Here is a 21,874-nt window from a genome sequence, read left to right as displayed (position 1 = left end):
GCAGATTTTTCTTTCTTTTTTAAAGAAAATGAATACTTTTATTCAGCAAAAATGCATTCAATTGATCAAAAGCCACAGGAAAGACTTGTTACATAAGATATCTATTTCAAATAAATTGTTTTAAACTTAGTTTTTCAAAGAATTGCAAAAAAATGTATTTCCTTCCACATAAATATTAAGCAGCACAACAGTTTTCAGCACTGATAATTATTTTATTTTTTATTTTTTTTTTGCAAATCGTCATATTAGAATGATTTTTGAAGAACCATGTGACACTGAAGACTGAAGTAATGCATCACATTGTTGCATCACAAATACATTTAATTTTAATATATATTTAAATAGAAAACAGTGTAATAATCTTTTATATTACCGTTTTTACTGTACTTTGATGAAATAAACAGCACGAACAGATGTTTTCTTTCAAAAACATTAAAACATTTTACTGACCCCAAACTTTTGAACAGTACTGTATGTTTTTTTTATTATTATTTTATATGACCCTGGAGCACAAAACCAGTCTTAAGTCGCTGGGGTATATTTGTAGCAATAGCCAAAAATACATTGTATGGGTCAAAATTATCGATTTTTCTTTTATGCCAAAAATCATTGGGATATTAAGTAAAGATCATGTTCCATTAAGATATTTTGTAAATTTCCTACCGTAAATATATCAAAATGTAATTTTGATTAGTAATATGCATTTCTAAGAACTTAATTTGGACAACTTTAAAGGCGATTTTCTCAATATTATGATTTTTTTGCACCCTCAGATTCCAGATTTTCAAATAGTTGTATCTCGGCCAAATATTGTCCTGTCCTAACAAACCATACACCAGTGGAAAGCTTATTTATTCAGCTTTGATGACTGCTTTTGTGGTCCAGGGTCACATATTAAAAATTTAAACCATGCACAGAAATTAATTTCTTTACAATATTGAAAACTGAATTCTATTTTTTTTATTCTGTTTTTAAATCTATCAGCACATAGAAAAAATAATTGTAATAATAAAAATTTAAGATTGGTTGTCCAAAAAAATGTCAAATATGACAATTAAAAGAGGTAAGTAATAAAGAACATACCATTCTTTTTCCATGCATGTCTCTTGGCTTGAGAGTAAAGGTAATGTGGATAGGCCAAATCTAACACTCATGAGTTGCTGAACAAAGACAAATCCAAGGAATATCCCACAAAATAGAAATATGTGCTGAGACACCTGAAAAAAATATATATTTGCAATATAACCATAAATAACTGGAAATAAAAAATACAAATATATTATTCTGTTACAGAAAAATATGACTTACCATATGGGTGCAGTTCAGGTCACATTTTTGTTTATTTTTCAGCAATTAAAATGACGTCTTCAATTTTGAATCAAAGAAAGCGACTGCTCTCTGCTCACCTTTTTTATTGGAAGTCGCCACATACAACTTTTATTTGCTGTAACTGACATCACAGGCCTCAACTGTCTTTATAGCGGTTCCATGAACCTTAACCTTCATGCATGAGTTATTCAATTCAAAAAGCTCTATTTACTTCAAAACAAGAATATGATCATTCCCAATGTTTTTGTTTCTCAAATTTTACAGAATCAAAATTTTGACAAAAACAAGAATTTCCTGTTCTGTTCTATTGTGTGCAGCCCTCATAGAAAGTGCATTTCAATTACAGAACACAGTATCTGTTATAATGCTTGGTTTTATAGAAGATCACCTAAAATTGGACAAGAAGTCAAGTGTGGAAACTACTGTAGCTGGGCAAGAATGATCTCTGTGTGACTCAGGTAATGTGTCACAAAGGTTCGGTCCTCAAAATCAGGGCTCCTTGAAAGTGAAAAGCACTCAAGAATGAAGATCAAGATTTGCTGGTCCTCCTTTCATTTGAAGTTAAGAAGCTACATGAGATTTGTGTAATTGCACATAATTGTCACACAGAAGAAAAAAAAACTTCAGAGTAGCAAGACTTTAGAAGAATGACTGATGACAGTTTTTACTAAAGAGCACTATGTGAAACAACGATCCTAAATCTAGTAAGCTACCTACATAGACAGCTGCCTTCGAAGCCAACATCATAACTCAAATGGATTTAGATTTCAAGATACTTCTCAGTATTTTTACTGAGATCTTTGGATGGCATTATGGGATTTCTTTCTTCACAAATGAGAGTGAAAAGAAAGTACAGTATCTTAGAAAACATCATAATACCTTTTGGACTAGACTTTGCATTGAGAGCACCTATGATGCCTTAAAATGCTGCCTAAATATTTTTTTTTTTTTTAAGTGAAAAGTGAAGTGACATGTGGCCAAGTATGGTGACCCATGGGGTTCGGTGCCTTGCTCAAGGGCACCTCAGTCGTGGTATTGAAGGTGGGAGAGAGCGCTGTACATTCACTCCCCCCACCTACAATCCCTGCCGGTACGAGACTCGAACCTGCAACACGAGTCCGACTCTCTAACCATTAGGCCACGACTTCCCCAGATATGCAGCTTTTGAGTGATTTAGTACACACAGCTAGTAATGCAAATAAATGATTTAAGTGAGACAGATGTGTATCTCTCAAGACACAATTTATTTGAAAAAGATCTGTCAATTTACTGTATGTGTGATTATGTGACTGTCTAATCTCAGGTGTCAACTGCTTTAAAAATTATGATAAATTGAATCATGTCAGAAAGCATTTATAAACGAAAATACCTTTCAAAAATAAGCAGCTTTAGGGAATACTAAAATGAAAACAAAATCACCAAATAAAAAGAAATGCTTCTGAATGTAGGAAAATGCTGCCAAAAAAGTGAGAATTAAATTCTGCTGAATTTTCTGTCTGTGAAATCATTTATAAAACACTAGAAAGGAGTACATAATAATGTACCCCGGATTAGTCTTTGGATCTGGATTGCGTTCTTCAAAGAGTCCAAAGTAAAGGACAGAATTGGTTCCACTCATGTCCAGCTGTGAGGGGAACAAAATGTTTTTAAATCATTAACACATCATGCAGCTAAATATAAACTATTTTAAAGGTGCATCAAAAAATGACATGCTTCTGGCTATGTTTCCTCAAAACCTTTCAGTAAACAGTGCTTAAAAGAAGCATTTTTTTTTCTTAGTGTGAAGAATATTTAAGTAATCTGAAGAACCTGTTTCCACTATAAAGAACATTTTGTGCAATGGAAAGGATCCATGGATGTTAAACGCTCTTCATGAGTCATCAATGCCAATAAAGAAGCATTATGTTTAAGAGTGTATGTCAGAATAAAACATTGCTTTACTACTAACTGATTGCTGCACAGGACATGCAGTGTATGTAGTATGCAACATTGTTGTCCCATGACCTTATCGTTCTGTTTTGCTGTACCTGGGAAGTGATGTCGGTCCTCCATGGATCCACCTGGAGCCCGTCACACCAGCCTCCGCGGCCGTACAACCAGGTCCCGTGTTCATTGGGCACTGCTCCTTCAGATACCCGCATGGCACAGCCCAGAGGTGATCCTGCACGGACATGCACATCTGTTTTACTCACTGGCACAGTGTGAGCACATTTCTTTGATGTCAGAAGATGTTATCTAGTTCACCCATCCTGTCACCCTGGTGCTACTAACCAGCTGACACAAATATGAGGGTGTTAATTAATGTCATAAAATGGTATCAAGTCCACTAATTCTGCCACCCTGGTGCTACTAACCAGCTGACTCAAACACGAGGGTGTTATTGACGGATCTGTTGATCAGGAAATGATGTGATGTCACACAAAATTCACCGCAGAAGTTCTCGTCAGACCCGTGAGCCGTGATAACAGCATATAACTCCACCTGCCACACAAAAATACATATTCAATTCATGGAAGGTTTTAATTCTCCAGAAATATGACATGCAAAAATAAATAAATAAAATAATAAGAATGAATGAATGAAGCATTATACTAAAATAATATTACAAATATTAAAAAAGATATTATTATAATTTTGGTATTATTATTGGTATTATCAGTATTATTACTAGCACTATTCCAGCACACATGTAAAAACACACATTCAATTTATGGAAAGTTTTTACTTATACATAAATGTTATATGCAAAATAAATAAATGAATAAATTAAAATAAATAAATTGATTGATTGATTGTTTTATTATAAAAATCATATTAATAAGATTTTAAAAGATTTTAAAAAACACATTCAATCCATGGAAAGTTTTTACTTATCCAGAAATGTTATATGCAATTAAATAAATAGATTAATTAATTACAAAATAAATACATTGTATTAAAATAAAATATTAAAAAATATTTTATTATAATTTTTGCATTACTATTGTTATTAATAGTATTATTTATAGTACTATTCCAGCACATATGTAAAAACACATATTCAATTCATGAAAAGTTTTTTACTTATAGATATTTATTTTATATATTTAAAATGATATTTAATTACAAATTATGAATTTTTAAAATAAAAAAATTATTACAATATATTTATTATATTATCTGGTCACCAAGGCTGATATATTGTCTAATATTTGGCAGTTTTTAATGAAATATTATGTTTTTCTGTTTGGCCAATGTGTCGGAAGCAGGATTTTTATTTTGACTGGGAGTCTGACTTTTAGATTATTTAAATGCTATTATTATTACTATCATCACCAATAATAACAGGTTTGGATTTATCACCTTCTTTGTTGAAGCTGGAAGACTGAACTTGATCTCTTGGTATCTGCTGTTATAGTCCTTGTCAAACGTCCCCCCAGGGAAGAGTGACATTACCTTGAGAGGGTACAGTCTGTCTGAGTAATTACCTGCGAAAACAATGTCAGATGATGTCAACATCCATAACAGACGTCCTCATCCCGCTGCAATCTGTTTGACTTGGTTTATTACTACAGTAACTGGAGTCGCACTGATGCATTTTGGGAAACAGCCAAGCCCCTAAATGCACTTCCAAGAAAAGCATATTTATGGTGTTCTGCAAGTGCACTAAAATAGAGCTAGTGATTATATAGATTTATGACTCATTGTGAATTTTATTGTAAAACTGAGGCTGACTACAAACTATAAGTGCGTCAGTAACCGACTTGAAGTTCTCTGTAAGTTACATGAAGTGGAGTAATATCAACCCATTTTGATAATGAAGAACCTTCTGTAGTGTTAACTACGTAGATGATATTCCATTTCTCTTTTCCAAAACTGGAGACACCTCATTTTGTTCCTTTGAGTATGACTCGATAGAACACGTGTGGGTGAGCAACAGCATTCACAGCTGCATGCAGTAAATCAGTCACTGATATGTTCTTTCCACGAAAATATTGGTGTTTATGCAAAAAAAAAATGTTCTAGTGTCCACGGCCTACACGCATCCCTTCTAAAACAGCATCCTTACTCAAACAGAACCTCACATGTGTTCAATTTAGAATGCACTATATAGGCAGCAACTCTGTGTGTCATACAAATAGCGCAGGTGGCCCCAAAAGTTGCACACTTTATAACCACAACTAAACACTCAGTATTGCATATACAGTACAGTGTAATCAATGCCTAAAATGCCTGATAGTCACAATAGATAACAAAATATCAAAGCACAAAATACAGTACAAACAGTAATAATGTGAAATAGGGATGCTCCGATCAGGATTTTTGCAGCCGATACTGAGTACCGATTTCTTATCATGGTGATCGGCCGATACCGATGCCGATTCTGATGCTTCAAGCTAAAGTTAAAGTTAAAGTGATGAGTAGACTGAAGTTGGGCTCAGGTGGTTGTGCTGTGGGATGTGTTTCCCATACATTTATTTATTTGTGGCACTCACCACAATATCAAAACTGACCGATTTTCCAAAAGGCTTCGTTGAATAAACATGAGCACGTACTGCACGTTTAAAAATCAAAACGAGGCACGGGTGTTTTTATATCACTGTATTTCTGAAGGAAGACTATCTTTAGAAAATTTTCGATGTCATTTTCATTTCATCTTTCGTGTTATATGCCTGACAAAGCAGAGTTTGTGAGCTCAGCGCTGCTTTGTGTACAGCTGTTACCGGGGAAACCTCTGTTTCTCCCGCTTTAAAATGCATTCTGATTATTTGCAGGTGGATAAAATAAATCATAAATGATGCAAATATTAACTACATTTTTTTCATGAGGCAGACGATTTCGCGCAATTTTCTATTTTGATGAATAGAAAGTTGCAAAATACAGTAGAAACAGAAATCTTTTGTAACATTAGAATGTCTCTACTGTCACTTTAGATCATTTAATGTGTCCTTGCTTTAGAAAAGTGTTAATTTCTTAAGAAATAAATCAAATGAGTTCTGACCTGTCTGGTTGCTGTAACTAAAGCGTAGATTGAGAGACGTCATCCATGGCATGGCCCATGGCACAGTCTTCATGGTGAAGACACATTTCTTGTCATTTAGCAGGGGAATCAAAGGAGAAACATCCGTCAGCCAATGACCCGTGCCTCTGTAAAGAAAGTCACAAACAGTTTCTACCATCAGCAACAAACTGTAACACACTGTCTAAAGGCCAGTGCTCCTCAAGAACGATTACTATAAAGATAACAATAAGGACAACTATATTAGTGTCCTCACCAATAACGTTCTATATATTATAAGTGCAAACTGCAGGTTTGTCATCTGCCCCCTTAAATGCTCAAGCTCTTTGAAGCAGGTGGATTCTGATTGGCTGTCAATGTTTTTATCATTCCTCAGCTGGAAAAATCGTTCTGAAAGTCATTCCAATGATATTGTTCCTCTGTGCCAGTATAATTATAGTTGTGGTGTGGACTCTGCTATTCTTTTAAATATAGAATGACATTTAAAACTAAATCTCTATCATTATTTTTCACATCCTTGGTGTGAACAGGCCTTAAAGGGTTAGTTCACCCAAAAATGAAAAATAGGCTGCGTTTTACTCACCCCCGAGGCATCCTAGGTGTATATGACTTTCTTCTTTCAGACGAATCCAGTCGGAGTTATATTAAAAATTGTCTTTGATCTTTCAAGCTGTTTAATGCCACTCAGCGGGTGTTGCATTGCTTCAGTCCAAAAGAACTTAAATAAAAATCGCCCATCCATAAAAAAAAAAAAGTGTCTCACATGGCTCCGGGGGGTGAACAAAGGCCTTCTGTAGCGAATCGATGCGTTTTTGTAAGAAAAATATCCAATATATAAATATCCATTGTTTTGATCTCTCCGCTGCGTTTCCGCGTGCGTCACTTCTGAGCCGCGCATGCGCAAAGCCGATCTCATACGTCATTCCACCGGAACTGCTTCTGTTTACAACAGTGAGCGCAAGCTAGATTCAAGTGATTATTACGTTTTAAATATGGATATTTTTCTTACAAAAACGCATCGATTCGCTACAGAAGGCCTTTGTTCACCCCCCCGGAGCTGTGTGAGCCATTTTTTTTATGGATGGGCGCTTTTTATTTAAGGTCTTTTGGACTGAAGCAATGCAATACCCGCTGAGTGGCACTAAACAGCTTGAAAGATCAAAGACAATTTTTAATATAACTCCGACTGGATTCGTCTGAAAGAAGAAAGTCATATACACCTAGGATGCCTCGGGGGTGAGTAAAACGCAGCCTAATTTTCATTTTTGGGTGAACTAACCCTTCAAGGCTAATTTCTAATGTCCACAATGACGATGTTGGAAAAAACAGCAACAATTCAGTTAAACCGAATGATCATGTACCTCCGGAAGGCTGTTATCCAGCGCCCGAGCTCTGGGTTGCAGTATGGGCTGGTGCGATCGCAGCATACGTACAGCTGTACGGTGTGATCCCAGTGAGCACATGTCTCGTCCCTGCGGCCGGGACAGGACAGGGAGGCGTCCAATTCCAGAATATCATAATCCATGAAATCTATATACAAAAACAGACAGAATTAGAGAAAAAAATGTCTAGCTTTGAATGACAGGCCTGTCACGTCATGGTGGATGTTACTAATGTGAAGCTCAAACCTCCAGGCAGATCCACCAATGCTTGAGCTCCCGTCTCTCCCTGCATCAGATGACGATCAAACACAGGCACTATAACGGCAGGCTGACTCAGCTGCTCCTGCAGAGCCTCACTGAATGTGAACCTACAGAATTAAATAAATGTGAACTGGACATAAGAAAAAAGGTGAATTATGATAGCATACGTTAGTGATAGTAACGGCCAGGCCAATAATTGGACAATATTTTGCAATTTTAAGATTTTAAGATCAGCATTTCGCGCATACAGTATTAGCACAATATCAGCTGTCAGCACCCAGTTCTCCAGATATCCCTATGGCATTGGCCGTCAGTCAATCACTACATTCAACATTTATCACTACTTTTCACTCGATTCAAATTGTGACAACTAGCCCCGGTTTCCAGTACATGCACTAAAAATGAAGACAAATAGTTTTGAATGGATTGAACACACAAATGTTTTAAACATGATAAGTATTAGCTGTTAAGTGGATGAAATATTTACCAATCAGATATCAGTTTTCGGTTACACTTTATTTTAAGGTGTCCTTGTTACCGTGTAATTACACAAATTTTTCCTTTCTCTTTGGAGTGTTACAAGCTCTTGGTGCATAATACAAAAAAGAACCACTATTATTACTTGACTTCATCCTAAATTAAAGAAAGAAAGAAAAAAAACGCTGTCTTTCTCTTTATTTATTCCTTCCCTTTCTAGCTTGTACTTATTTGAACAAATGCCTGAAACTTGGTATTACGAGCACTTCCTGTGTCTGTTTGCCTCTTTAAGAAGAATCGCTTTATGTGTTCCCCAATTGTAAGTCGCATCTGCAAAATGACTAAATGTAAATGTATTATTTATATACTATTATGTATTATTTGTAATATTTATTTAGAACTAGCTTTTATTTTTAGCTTTCATTTTAATTTTAAGTTTTAGTACTTTTGTTGTGTGCTTTTGTCATTTTTATTATTTTTTTTATATATTTCTATTTAGCCTTATTGTTTTATTTCAGTTTTATTTTTATTTTAGTACTTATTTTGTTTTACCGCAGTGCTTGCGTGACAGATGGTTCGATATGGACCATAGACGCAGGTATGTTGATGGAGGTGGAACAATCGTCTCCTAAGCAGTTCATGTCCTGTATGGGATTCCCAGGCAATGCATACACCAGCACTCCAGTAGCATTCGATTCAGCCATGGTTTTTATCTTAAACATTTAAAAACATTGAAAATCAGGCCATATCTTGTATCTTGAACAAATATCCATGCTGCCTTGCTCATGCAGCTCACCTTTGTGAAGAAAGAGCAGCCACCCTCAGATACCCACGCGACTGCACCTTTGACAGATGCTACAGGTTCACAACCATCACCTGCATCCAGCAGTCTGTAAGGATCTGCACCCCAGCGTCCATTCAGCCAGTCGTATCGGGCATTGAGACGCTTGGTGATCACCGGTGCGCTCCAGTCTGGAAATTCCAGAAAATTTAAGAAATGATGCCCCCAAAACAAACGGAACCGAGTCATGTGATCCCATCAAGACACGCACTCACCTTGAGAGGAGAAAAGCACCTGAGCGAGGCCGCAGTTGTGTCCACCACATCCCCATGAGTACAGAACTCTGGGTAACCAGTTACCCAGCGCAAACACAGGAGTAGGAGAGAAATGCAGTCTGGACAAGATCTCTTTTCCTCTAACAAGTCAACAAAAATGGTGTTTGAATATTAATTGCCTTGATGTAATTTTTGCATACTGTGGTAATATCTCACTACAGTTACGACGTTTTTAAAGGTAATTTAAAAAAATACTATAGTATACCATGATATCCAAACATCATAATATGACCTGGTATTTTTGATATAAATAAATAAATACTAAATAAAACAAATATTAATTTTGAAAAAAAAAAAAAAAAAATTATGAATTAAAAACCTGTCTGTCTCTATCTATCTATCTATCTATCTATCTATCTATCTATCTATCTATCTATCTATCACAGTGATGTGATATCAGATGGTAATACCATAGTACTTTGATATATTCTACAATATTGAATATTCATATATTTGTATACTACACACAGAAATTATTTAAATGGTTTTCCAAGGTAATTAAAATATTAAAAATGAATTAAAAATATGATTAACAACAAGTACTTTTTAGTCCAAATAAAAAAATAAATATATAAATAAATGAACCTATTTATACATACAGCGATGGTCTTCGATGGTAAGGTAATGTACTTTGTAATATCCTATAATAATAAGGTAGTGAAGTGTTTACATAGTTGTATACTATTGTTATTATTTAAATGGTTCTCGAAGGTAATTTACAAAATACTACAGTATTAACCATGATGTCAAAAAATCATAATAAATAAATAAATAAAAATAATTGTATAAATAAAAAATAAATAATAAGAAATACATAAGTAAATAAATGAATACATTTTTAGGAATAAAAAAAATGGGTCTGTCTGTCTGCATCTCTATCTATCTATCTATCTATCTATCTATCTATCTATCGCGACAGTGAATGTTTATATATGTGTATACTATATGGTAATTATTGAAATGGTTCTCCAAAGTAATTTTGAAGAATACAACAGTATCATGTTGTCCAAAATCATAATAAAACGTGGTACTTTGTGGTAGAACGAAAGAAAGAAAGAAAGAAAGCTACAGTGATGGTGTGAGTTGTTAATGTGATACTGAATGTGTGTCTGTACCCACGAGCTGCGGCTCTGTACACCTGTTCTCTCATCCAGAGGGCGTCCTGCAGCGCAGTGTCATCCAGGGACAGCAGCAGGACTTCAGTGCTGGACGGCAGATATGTCAGCAGGTCCGACAGAGACTCGCTCCACGTCCACAGACACTCCAGAAAGGCGGATTTATTGGTGAACGCGTGAACGATGAGCGCACTCCTCGAGTCGTTCTGAGGACTGTAAATAAACCCTCCGTCCAGAGTGTGCACCTGGAAAGCAGGAGCAACATCACCAGGTTCGAACCCCTCCAGACCTTCAGTGGACCTTCTTTTGTATCTGGTGCTACCTGCATTCTGCTCCGCAGAGTCTATGTGCTGCAGATTATCAGAGGATTTCGCATTTCTCGGAGGAGACGTTGCATTAACGCGAAACGCAGCGCAGAAATATAACAGATAAAAACAAAGCAGCAGAAATCGACAATAAAACATGGTTTTCAGCTGAGAACGGGCATTTCTTTGTTTATGAACACGCACGTGAACTGCACACACTCCCGAATCTGTGTATCTCGAACGTTACATTGTTTCACTTTTAATTCAAATTCTTCCTCATTTAGATAAACGCGGGGGCGTGACCTACGGAGGCCTGGCAGGTTTGAGTGACACGATCAAATGGCCAATAAGAGACGAGAAGGAGCGTATTACTGTGCAAAATACTAAATAGAATCATACAAAATAAATATTCAAAATACATTCAAACCTTAGAAAGAATGAAAAACAGCAACGAATGGAAAATCTATTTAGTTTTATTTAATCTGTGAACCATTTCAATTACTTTTATTTTATATTTAATATTTTATTTCTTCAAATGTTATTTGGTGTACTTATTACTATTTTGATATTAGCTTTTATTTTTATATTTTTAGTTTTCATTGCATTTATTTCATTTTTCATCTATTTAGCCTTACTTTATTTTTAGTAATTTTAGCGCTTCAACTTATACTTATTTTAGTTAGTTGCCAAGGCATTTTTATTCCGTTTTTTTTTTTTAATTTTCATCTATTTATATTTTATTTTATTTTATTCCAGCTTTATATCAATGAACAAAAATATTTTAATAGTTTTACTTTTAACAATAACACCAGTTGAATTTGTTCTCTTTCGTCCTGTGCAGCACGCACTTTCAAATGTATTATTATTAATGAATGTATTAATAAGTAATTTAATTACATGAATATTCAATAATCATATCTAATTAAGTTGATCAATTTAATTAAAATAAATTAAAATTGAATTAAAATACATTAAATATTGATCATTAAAATTAGTAAATAGTATTTTAAAATGATATTAAATCAACAAATTAAAAAAATTTAAAATAAAGATGAATAAATAGAGCCGCTAAAGAATCCTTTAAAATAATAAGCCAACAGAAATATATATATATATATAAAATTTGTTCAAGAAAAGAAGAGAACATTCTTTTAAAAGACAAAGCGGCTGCTAATGCTGAATCGTGTGTGAATCAAATCTAATAATGTGGTTTATCTTACAAATGACTTCCAGGGCAGAAATGTCAGACTTTTGTGGGTCTAATGGGAAAACGGAATGTGGTTGAATCAGGTTTGTCCGTTTTTTTCTTTCCTTTTTCCACATGCATAGCCTACAGCATATTTTGTCACAACGTTTTTAATGACATATATTTTCTTTTAGGATCCTTCTAGGAGCGCTGTGACTTTGTTGAAGCTTTTAACATGCACCTACTTTTGTATGGAGGACGAAACCTGCAAAAACAATAAATAAATAAATGTGTGCATAAATACACGTATTCTTGTTTAAATGCATAAATAAATAATTAAACATGTGATGAAAGTAGGCAAATAAATAATATAAATTGGTGGGCAAATGGAAAATGTTTAAGGAAATGCTAAACTCATCCTAAATATTTTCCTTTGATCACTCATTTATTTCTGAATGAAGTTCCCCATTTTTTTTCCTCTGCGCAACATGCTAATGAGAGGGTGTCAATTATGCAAGAGTAGGCGGATCGTGTGTGACGCGCTTGAGCGTTTGCCTGCGCATGCCTATTAACTTCATCAGTCAAGGTGACTGATTATTATCTTACACTTTTTCATAGTGCTAGTTTTGTAGTTATAATCATGAGAGAGCTAAATCGTAAAAGATTTGAAGTGGCCAATGTAAAATATTAATGCTTGCATAGCTCTTAATTGCAATACTGAACCGTTATTTGTTTAATAAACATACTTTTGTCACCTGTATTTTCTGTTCTGATAACTAATGGGAAAAAACTGTCTGTTCCTCGATTAAACCACTTCATACCAGTCATCTCACGATGACCATGGGATACTGATATTCCAGTTGTCTCTAGCTGGAGACTCGATTGGGTTACAAAAAATGACGTCAGGAAACGACACCTCTGGCCATTTCTTTGGGTCGTTTGTAAAGTCACAGATACTGTACGGACAATACAGCTCAGTTTTTTATGTATCTTGCTCTGTTAAACGGAAAAAGTGACTTTACGTAGGCCATACTGGATTAACACCATGCATCTCCTGTCAGCGGGAAAGCCGCGCCCCCAGCTATGACATGACCCCGACCAAGTCCATGGTTGACACCCTCTCATTAGCATGTTGTGCAGAGGAAACATAAATGTGGAACTACATTCAGAAATAAATGAGTGATCAAAGGAAAATAAATAGGATGAGTTTAGCATTTCCTTAAACATTTTCCATTTGCCCACCAATTTATTTAATTTATTTGCCTACTTTAATCACGTTTAATTATTTCTATATGTATTTAAACAAGAATTTGTGTATTTATACAGACATTTATTTATTTATTTGCATATTTATTTATTTACTTGCGTATTTATTTATTTATTGTTTTTGCAGGTTTCGTTCTCCATACTTTTGGTCCAAAACGTCAGGCTGAAACTGATAACGCTCTGTTCTGAAATAAATTAATTAAAAATAAAAACAAGATAATAGTTATTTGGGAAATTGCATTTGTCTTATATATAAATACAGTTGCGCCAAAAACAGTTTGGACACTAAAGCCACAATTAAAACTGTCTAAGTGTGTCAACGAACTAGTAATGTTTTACCAGCCAACAAAAGTAGTTTCAACGTCTCCAATCCAAAAGAATGAGGAAGGATTGGTAATGTGTCCACACCGCCACCTAGTGCTGAATAATGATTAAAGCATGATGAAGAGTCTTACTGTCACGTGACACATTTCCATGAGCTTTGCAACTTCTTTGGTTTGCGCTCATGTTAAACGGACACAAATACAAACAAAACCAAATAACTAGAACTGTTCACAAATAGTCATTCGATTCATTCACAAATCAGTTTGAGCGAGAATAGAGCGACCGTTTCACTTTGAAGTGAATTTTATTTATTGGCTCTTTAAAATTGTGATGCATTTGTTGGTTAAACGTAAATAGATGACAGACGCCACTGAGCTAGAGAACAATTAATTATTAAATAAATTTTTAACAAAAATGTAATTCAATTTGCAAGACTTTTAAAATATGTAACAAGCATTCTTTTATTAACATACCAAGTCAAAGACTGTTTATCAATTAATTAATTAATTAACATGTTGGTCCCACTTTTACTTTTTACACTTTAAACATGAATTATTCTTGAAGGTTAAATGTATTACTGCCATATAACTGTAAAACCTATTTGGAAACGTTCATTATTAATGAATACAAACATAACACATTTTAATGATTAAATATGGAGCAACACTATACTTTTAATGTGATACAAGGGTATAATAAGTGATGAAAGTGTGACAACTGCCCCGTAACAAAATAATTTCAATATTATGATCAGTGTTTCTTGTACAAAAACGTTGTAGGTAGATTTTTAGTAGATTTGAATGTTTATTAAAAACAACAACCTTATGACGGTTCCCAGTCTTGCAACACTATTTGAGATCTTTCAGCAATCTAATGAGCACCCTGTATCATCACAAGTTTATTAAGAGACTGTACAATACAAATGAAAAATACAGAGACGCAGAACATAACATTACAAAACAAAAATTGCTTTGGACTCGTGTCCTAACAGCTGAAATACTGTACAGCAGAGGTGAGCTTACAGACAAACATGTTGAAACCTCTCTATCATGAGCACGCCCGTTCCTGTCCATGAATTAAGACACCCGTCTGCTGAGTATTAAAAAACATACAAAAAATATTACGTTAGCTGTCTTGGTGTACGTATACATATTTATATATATATATATATATATATATATAAAAATAACTGAAATAACATTAATGAAGTTATAGGAGGTGGTCAAAGGATATTGACTAGACAGACATTATACTTTGGAAACACTTCTGCAATAAGAGAAAAACAAAATTATAAGCCAAAACAGCAAATAATACGTTTGCCCGTCCCTGGATGTCACTTGTGCATTTACAGTTGTAGAATTTGGCCACGTTACATGGGATTCTTCATCCAGGGAAAATAGAGCACAGTCACATTTTTTTCTTTTTCAAAAAAACGCACTTCTGTTATAGAGGTTCATGTTATTCAGTTAACGAGTAAACAATTTATCACCAAAATATAGTTCAACAGTTAGACATTTTTTCCAATATAACTGTAGACATCAGCTGGTAAGTGAATTCATTATATATTTCGTTTAGATCGGTATGGGTTTGGCTTGCCTAAGACTGAGTTTCACAAAGGTAAACGCTTTAGCCGAAGTCCACGAACAGCTTGAACGCCTCGGTCAGACCGCAAGGACAGCTCGGAGTCTGAAGGCTACACAGATATCAGGTTGGGGGGGGATTGGCGAATGAGAACAACCTGCTCATCATTACAGATTTTAAAAGATCTTCCCTTTCTTCTGCTGCTCCAGGATACGCTGCTGGGTCTCCCAGGTGGATCTCTCGTCCTCAAACTGACGTCGTCTCTCCTCCAGCTCCTTATGCTGAGCCTCCAGGTTCTTCTTCATCTGCTCATGACGCCGCTGCAGCTGCATAGGCCACACAGAAACAAGAGGTCAGGCTCTGTTGTTGCCCGTCAAATCAAGCACACTAAGCAGACAGCTGACACAGATTGTAGAATTTAACTAAAGAGCAAAAACGCATTTCTAACTTGTGTTTCAGTATCATTGAGATACTATTATAGTTAATTAATATTATGAATACGTTTTTATTGTTATATTTTCTATTTTATTTTTAAAATGTTAAAGTGAATTCATTATATATTTCGTTTAGATCGGTATGGGTTTGGCTTGCCTAAGACTGAGTTTCACAAAGGTAAACGCTTTAGCCGAAGTCCACGAACAGCTTGAACGCCTCGGTCAGACCGCAAGGACAGCTCGGAGTCTGAAGGCTACACAGATATCAGGTTGGGGGGGGATTGGCGAATGAGAACAACCTGCTCATCATTACAGATTTTAAAAGATCTTCCCTTTCTTCTTATTCTTTTCCAAAGTCCTGTTGGGGAGAAAAAAAAAACTGCTCTGAGCAAGGCATGCATTATTTTAGAAATTCTTTTTATTGTTATATTTTCTATTTTATTTTTAAAATGTTAGTTCAAATTTTTTTTTTTCTTAAAAAAAAAAAAAAAAAAATGTCTATATAGTATAATATGCCTGGGATTATTTTTATTAATTAAATTTTTTTTTGTACGTTTGTCATTTTTATTCTTTTATTAAAATATACCGTTTTAATTAATTTACTTTCATTTATTTTAGTACATCAATTTAAACTAAATAAAAATGAAAAAAAAAAAACATAAAAAAAAATAAATAAAAATCTTAAAATCAGTTAATTTTATTCCATTTTTTTTTATGGTTTTGGTTGAACTATAATAGCCCTGGTGTGGAAATGTGCATATAGTAAATATAAATGAAAGTATGATTAATTATCATTGTGTTGACCAGTGCAAACATAACATCATTATTTTTTATTTATATTCTTACTGTTTTACTTATTTTGGGAATTTGCAATGGCTATGTGGTCCAAACTATGGTTCGGAATAAAATAAAATAAATTATATTTATATAAAGATGTTATTCTTTTAGTTTTATCACCTAATCCATTTTAGGACATGTCGAGGAATTGTGCTGTCAGTACCTCTGCCTCTGAATCTTTCAGTTTCTGGATCTTCTCCTTGACTTTCATCTCAAACACCTGCTCCATCTCCATCTCCATCTTCTTCATTTTGGTCACATGCTCCCTTCTCTCCTCCTCCATCTGGGCGAGAGGGCTCCTAGTATTGACACATGCAATTTACAATCATGAGAGCACATCCCAGTTTCCCCTAGAGCAACGCATCCCTGTGCATCTTCACAAGACAAGAGGAGATGGAAAGGTGGACAAACAAAGCCCTCGTTGCCCACTCCTCATCACAAAGATGAGGTCAAGGTGACACCCGTGACCAATCGCTACCTCTAAACACCTCTGGCAACTAAACACTCATGGCTTACCATGGCCAGTCTTGCTAAGGCAGAGAAAAAGGAGGAAGAACATCAAACGAACAAACATCCTGGTTCCAGAGGAACCTGAAAGCTGTTAATGGCCAAAGCATTTTTGCTGATCAAAGTTAGTGAGCGGCGCAGGAAAGCTGCGAAGAGGTTCGACAGGAACATATGCAAAGACGGTGGGACTCATAATACGATGTTGATTCAGTCCAAAATGATTCATCAATGATGCATCTCAATCAGGGTTATTGAAATTAAAACTAAAACTAACACTAAAAGAAATCATTAAAATAAATGTTAACTAAAATAGAAGAAAAAAAATGTAATTTTATTTCATCTAGTTGCTGAAGTATAATTTCAGCAACTAGATGCTGTTGTTGTTGTTGTTGAACTAAATAACTAAAACTGAAATAAAATTAATAACTATATATTAGCAAAAATAAAAAAATAAATGTATTTAATTTAATAAATATTAGTGATTAAATATTTAAATAATAGATCATTTAATATTTAAACAATTCAAAATATGAATAAAAACTCACGTAGTATACAAATTACCATAAAATAACACTGATCTCAATTTCGGAACAACAAAATAAAAGATCTTATTCATGAAATATGAGCAGAACGAATTTGAATTCAATACAACCATTTTTGTGATTCAAAGTCTGAGTAAGAACGGCAATGCACCTGTGAATCAAATTTTTTTCTCCCACTCATAGACAAACAGTAGGATACACTCCTGGATACTTCTCATCAGGAAAATAAGGAAGGGTTTGACTTCCTCTAATCTAACCAGTTCAACTGGGTTGCTGTCACAAGGTCTATTACTCCCCGGAAAAAATCACACATGGAACTGGTGGAAAAAGAGGGAGATAACAGACACCGCAAGACACCGCTCTCAGAGGAAGAGAGGATCCGGACAACACAGGGATTTGGAAAAATGTAAATGACCACTTACATGCCTTCAACCGTGTCAACTCTAAAAGACAAAAACACACACACTTAGCATGCTACAAATCATACTGTGCACTGAAGAGCAAAATAATGTGTCAACAGAAAGCAGATGAGAGGAAAGACAAGTCTGGATTATAACGCTTTTAATGTGGTTTCCTGCAAAAATTATATTTTAGGTTAGAGGTGACTGTCGACTATTGGAAGCTGCATGGCGTGACCACAAACATGTCTGTGAGCGCGTGCTCATGCATATGTGCACTCGTGCTTGTGTTAAGAGTCTGCCTTCTTAAATTAAGGGTTAGCGAGCACAGCAAACTTAATATAAATCTCCTCAAACCAGAGAAATGTACCGACAGAAAATATATTTAAGCAATCCGGTTAAATAAGAGTTAACATTTACTTTGTTAAACCCCTTCCTGTTTTTTCATTGTAAGTTAGAATACATAGTATATTATATTATATTATATATTACATTATATTATATTACCAACCGACTTCTAACTAGAGATGCACCGATTGCAATTTTCTTGGCCGATTCCGATTTCCGATTTTTTGTTAGTGTGATCTGCCGATACCGATTTTTGCCGATTCCGATTTTTTTTTCTAAGAACTATAATTGACAGCATATACAAACAAAAATCTACTTCTCGGACCCAATATACTGTTACACAACATGCGTTCTCTTTCTCAACTATTTAACGTTCCAAAACTGACTGTGTTTAACTGAATACTGGCCAAGACGGGCATTTTGACATCATTTTGTATGTATTTGACCGTTTTAGCACAGTTAGCCACTCATTTTGGTATTTCTGGCTCACAAGTAGGGCTGCACGATATATCGAAATATCGCAAATGTAAATATCGCAATATGCATATCGCAGGGGCGTGCGATATCTGAATCATTTTAATAATAGGCTACTTAAATCAAAATGCTGCAAAAGGTCAAAGTTTTAGTTCGACGCATATAGCAGAGAATTGCTTGACGTTAAAAAGAGTTAAGTGCAATAAGTTGCAGAAAACAACTCTTTGCTGTCTTGTCTTGCTGTCTGACTCACACCTGAGAGACGCGTTTCAGACAGCGTGCGAACACCGAGTTTATTCGTCTTTCGCATCTCCTCTTTATGTTTGAACAGACACATACACACAGAATTATTTCAATAGTACCCGTCTCGACGATCATTCTCGTAAACGCAGTTAGTTATGTTTTTAAATGAATGTAAACAGCTGAGAAAGAAATCGGATGTGTATCATTATACTGGATCCGTGCAGTCGGTTTTAAAGGGGCAGCGGCCTATAAATACGTGCTGCTGAATGTATGTTTTTTTTGTTTGTATGTTCACACTGATGTTAAAATTACATTTTCTGATTTGTGACATTACTTTTTATGTAATGCTAAAACACTGCTGGTCACTTTCAGAAGTTGTAGTGATTCTTTCTTTTCCAAGAAAGAATGTGAAACAAATTGGTTATATAATTTAAATTTTTAAATATTTTAAAATATAATTGAAATTGATTTTACACACTTTAAGCAATATCGTATCGATATCGCATTTTTAAACAAGGTATCGCATATTGCATTTTTCTTCAATATCGCACAGCCCTACTCACAAGCTGAGACTGAGTGCGGATTGTGCGATCCACTTATCAGTGGTGGTGCGCGCGCTTTTGGTGCAAGCGCAAAACCTGCGGGAATGACTAAAATAATGCGCAATACAACCACTATTTAACCGGAGCGAATGAGACGTGTGTGAGAGAGAAGGGGTCGTCGGAGAGAAGAGAGCAAGAATGCACGGCTGACGTTTTTGCCTGTGCCGCTGGTAACAAAACGGATCGGCTCGGATCCCTGGCCGATTGATCAGTGCATCTCTAACAATCCAATCAGTTCCTAATGGATAAAATAAAGTACTGCTCTACATTTTCCCCCAATGAATATCCTGTCTGACTTGCAAACAGCATTTTATGTTGACTTTAAAAACAGAAGTAGGCCAGCCACAAATCTAAGTATGGAGGTTTACAGTGTGCTCTTCAGTACACCAGACAACAGGAAATGATGCAACATAAAATGTCACAATGCTGTTTGACAACTGAGCATCACTTAAAAAAAATGCTATATTTAACAAATGTTCAGCATTAAAATGAATGTTAAAGTTAATTTCAGAGTAAGTGTTAGTGTGTTTGTTATTTCAACTGTATAAAATTGGAAGTGTAAACACTAATATGACACTACTAATAACCAGACGGCTGTTCAAATTCATATACACAACACCAGAGATGTGGAGTGACGCATGCCAGGAACACATTGTTGCTTGAGTGTTATAATTTACATTCACACATTGTGACTCAATGAGGTCAGAGTCGAGTGTGTTTTAAGTGTCTGCGATGAGGCGGTATGGACTGTAACCCTGCATATAACGGATGCTATCTGCCGTCTCACATTATTCCAGGCATTTCCGCTCACACTTATAGTGTATAAACATCTCGAATTTCAGGAAAAACCATGCAGGCAAAGGCCTTTGTCATTTGATATGAAGTGCATGTTCTGGGATCAAGTAGACAGAATTGTTTAATATCAGTGATATGATACTAAATGTATCTTACTTGGTGAGCTGGCCTTTGGTTTTGTTGTTGTCGATTCCGTTACAGGTAACAGCCGCAAGCTTCCTGCTCCTGTAGTTCTCATAATGGACGTTATTTGTTACGTCCTTGAGGTCCTGCATGTGGGTTCTGACAAAAAACAAGTACATTTTTATACACTGGCTCCACAAAGCCATGGTTAAAGTATGTGTGCTTTTACAATAGATATATAAAATATCAAATCAAGTGGCAATTATGTTGAAGAAAAATAGCAAAGCACACTTTTGAAGCAATGCATTTGACAAAAGTAGCCTTGTGGTCAAATTGCTAAAGTGTCTCATTCACTCTCCCAAAGCTATTGCTTTTGTGTTTCTACAGGTTATTTCCTCAAGAGTTCAGCCAAACTCAGTGTATTTTGACTTGCGGTGACTATTTGTACCTGATGAGCATATTCCTTAAGAGTGTGAAATCACAGTGGTCTCCATTCTCAACTGTGGAGAAAGAAAAGATAATCAGGTTTTAAACATATAAGGCTATTCTTCAAATGCCATTTATAGGTATTAACTGCAGGATAAGACTTCACAAAGACTGACCTCACAAACAGTAATTTCTAGCTGATGTAATAATTTATTAGAGCACATAATCACATCCAGGAACAACAACAACAACACTGTTCAAAAGTTTTTAATGTTTTTGAAAGAAGTTTCTCATGCTCACTAAGGTTGCATTTATTTGATCAGAAATACAGTAAAATTATCATTTATAATATTCCAATATTGTGGAATATTATTACAACTAAAAAAACTATTTTCTATTAGAATATATTTTAAAATATAATTTATTCCTGTGATGCAAAGCTGAATTTTTCTGGTTTAATTTCTTAATATTTACAGGTTTTCCATGCCAGTGGGAACCTATGTTATATTTACATATTCTAAAATTAACTGATCCTGCAAAAAAACATTTTTAGTTATTTATTTTAATGTTAGCTGCTTGATCAAAACGATCACAGGTTTGAAATTAAAACTGCAACTTTAAACATTTCAGATGCATTTGAGTGTCAAGTGCATCTACCTTCTGCCACTCCCCATGGGTACTGCCTTCCTCTAACCTTCTTGCCATTCACCTCAATGACAGTGTTGCTTCCGACCACAGCCAGGGGCAACCGATCCTTGAGAGAGAGAGAGAGAGAGAGAGAGAGAGAGAGAGAGAGAGAGAGAG

The 21,874-nt window shown here is 35.0% G+C and overlaps 2 protein-coding genes across 4 annotated transcripts in view; both read right to left on the bottom strand.

The window, feature by feature from the left end:
• Positions 1 to 2,504: 2,504 nt before the first annotated feature.
• On the bottom strand, positions 2,505 to 11,280 carry LOC107688261 (uncharacterized). The gene is made up of 11 exons (XM_016485885.1): positions 10,680 to 11,280; positions 9,505 to 9,644; positions 9,245 to 9,420; positions 9,001 to 9,161; positions 7,957 to 8,078; positions 7,690 to 7,858; positions 6,311 to 6,456; positions 4,672 to 4,796; positions 3,684 to 3,810; positions 3,357 to 3,490; positions 2,505 to 2,953 (listed from the first exon to the last, which is right to left on the bottom strand). Exons 1-11 carry the CDS (start codon positions 11,141 to 11,143, stop codon positions 2,834 to 2,836), a joined length of 1,884 nt encoding a protein of 627 aa, XP_016341371.1. The 5' UTR covers positions 11,144 to 11,280; the 3' UTR covers positions 2,505 to 2,833.
• Positions 11,281 to 14,645: 3,365 nt separating this feature from the next.
• Positions 14,646 to 21,874, bottom strand: part of LOC107688217 (septin-7) — a 16,623-nt gene continuing 9,394 nt past the window's right edge. For 2 of the 3 annotated variants that reach the window (XM_016485832.1, XM_016485834.1), the window contains 6 exons: positions 21,728 to 21,824; positions 21,093 to 21,144; positions 20,678 to 20,803; positions 18,084 to 18,104; positions 16,776 to 16,911; positions 14,646 to 15,667 (listed from right to left, as the gene is read on the bottom strand). In XM_016485832.1, coding sequence (XP_016341318.1) covers positions 15,518 to 15,667; positions 16,776 to 16,911; positions 18,084 to 18,104; positions 20,678 to 20,803; positions 21,093 to 21,144; positions 21,728 to 21,824 — 582 coding nt within the window. In that variant the 3' untranslated portion in view covers positions 14,646 to 15,517. The remainder of the gene's footprint in view (positions 15,668 to 16,775; positions 16,912 to 18,083; positions 18,105 to 20,677; positions 20,804 to 21,092; positions 21,145 to 21,727; positions 21,825 to 21,874) is intronic. The other variant, XM_016485833.1, reaches the window with a different exon arrangement.

Source organism: Sinocyclocheilus anshuiensis, unplaced genomic scaffold (genome assembly GCF_001515605.1).
Source record: "Sinocyclocheilus anshuiensis isolate Anshui unplaced genomic scaffold, SAMN03320099.WGS_v1.1 scaffold1162, whole genome shotgun sequence".
Classification (NCBI taxonomy): domain Eukaryota; kingdom Metazoa; phylum Chordata; class Actinopteri; order Cypriniformes; family Cyprinidae; genus Sinocyclocheilus; species Sinocyclocheilus anshuiensis.
This window is presented reverse-complemented; position numbering and strand designations above follow the sequence as displayed.

Bases quoted from the DNA above. Each gene is read 5' to 3' on its own strand.
- LOC107688261 (XM_016485885.1), bottom strand. From the start codon at position 11,143: ATGTTTTATTGTCGATTTCTGCTGCTTTGTTTTTATCTGTTATATTTC. The intron at 9,645-10,679 runs GTACAGACACAC...TTGACTTGTTAG, and splicing joins TACAGAGCCGCAGCTCGTGG to AGGAAAAGAGATCTTGTCCA. The intron at 9,421-9,504 runs GTGAGTGCGTGT...TGGAATTTCCAG, and splicing joins GGTGCTTTTCTCCTCTCAAG to ACTGGAGCGCACCGGTGATC.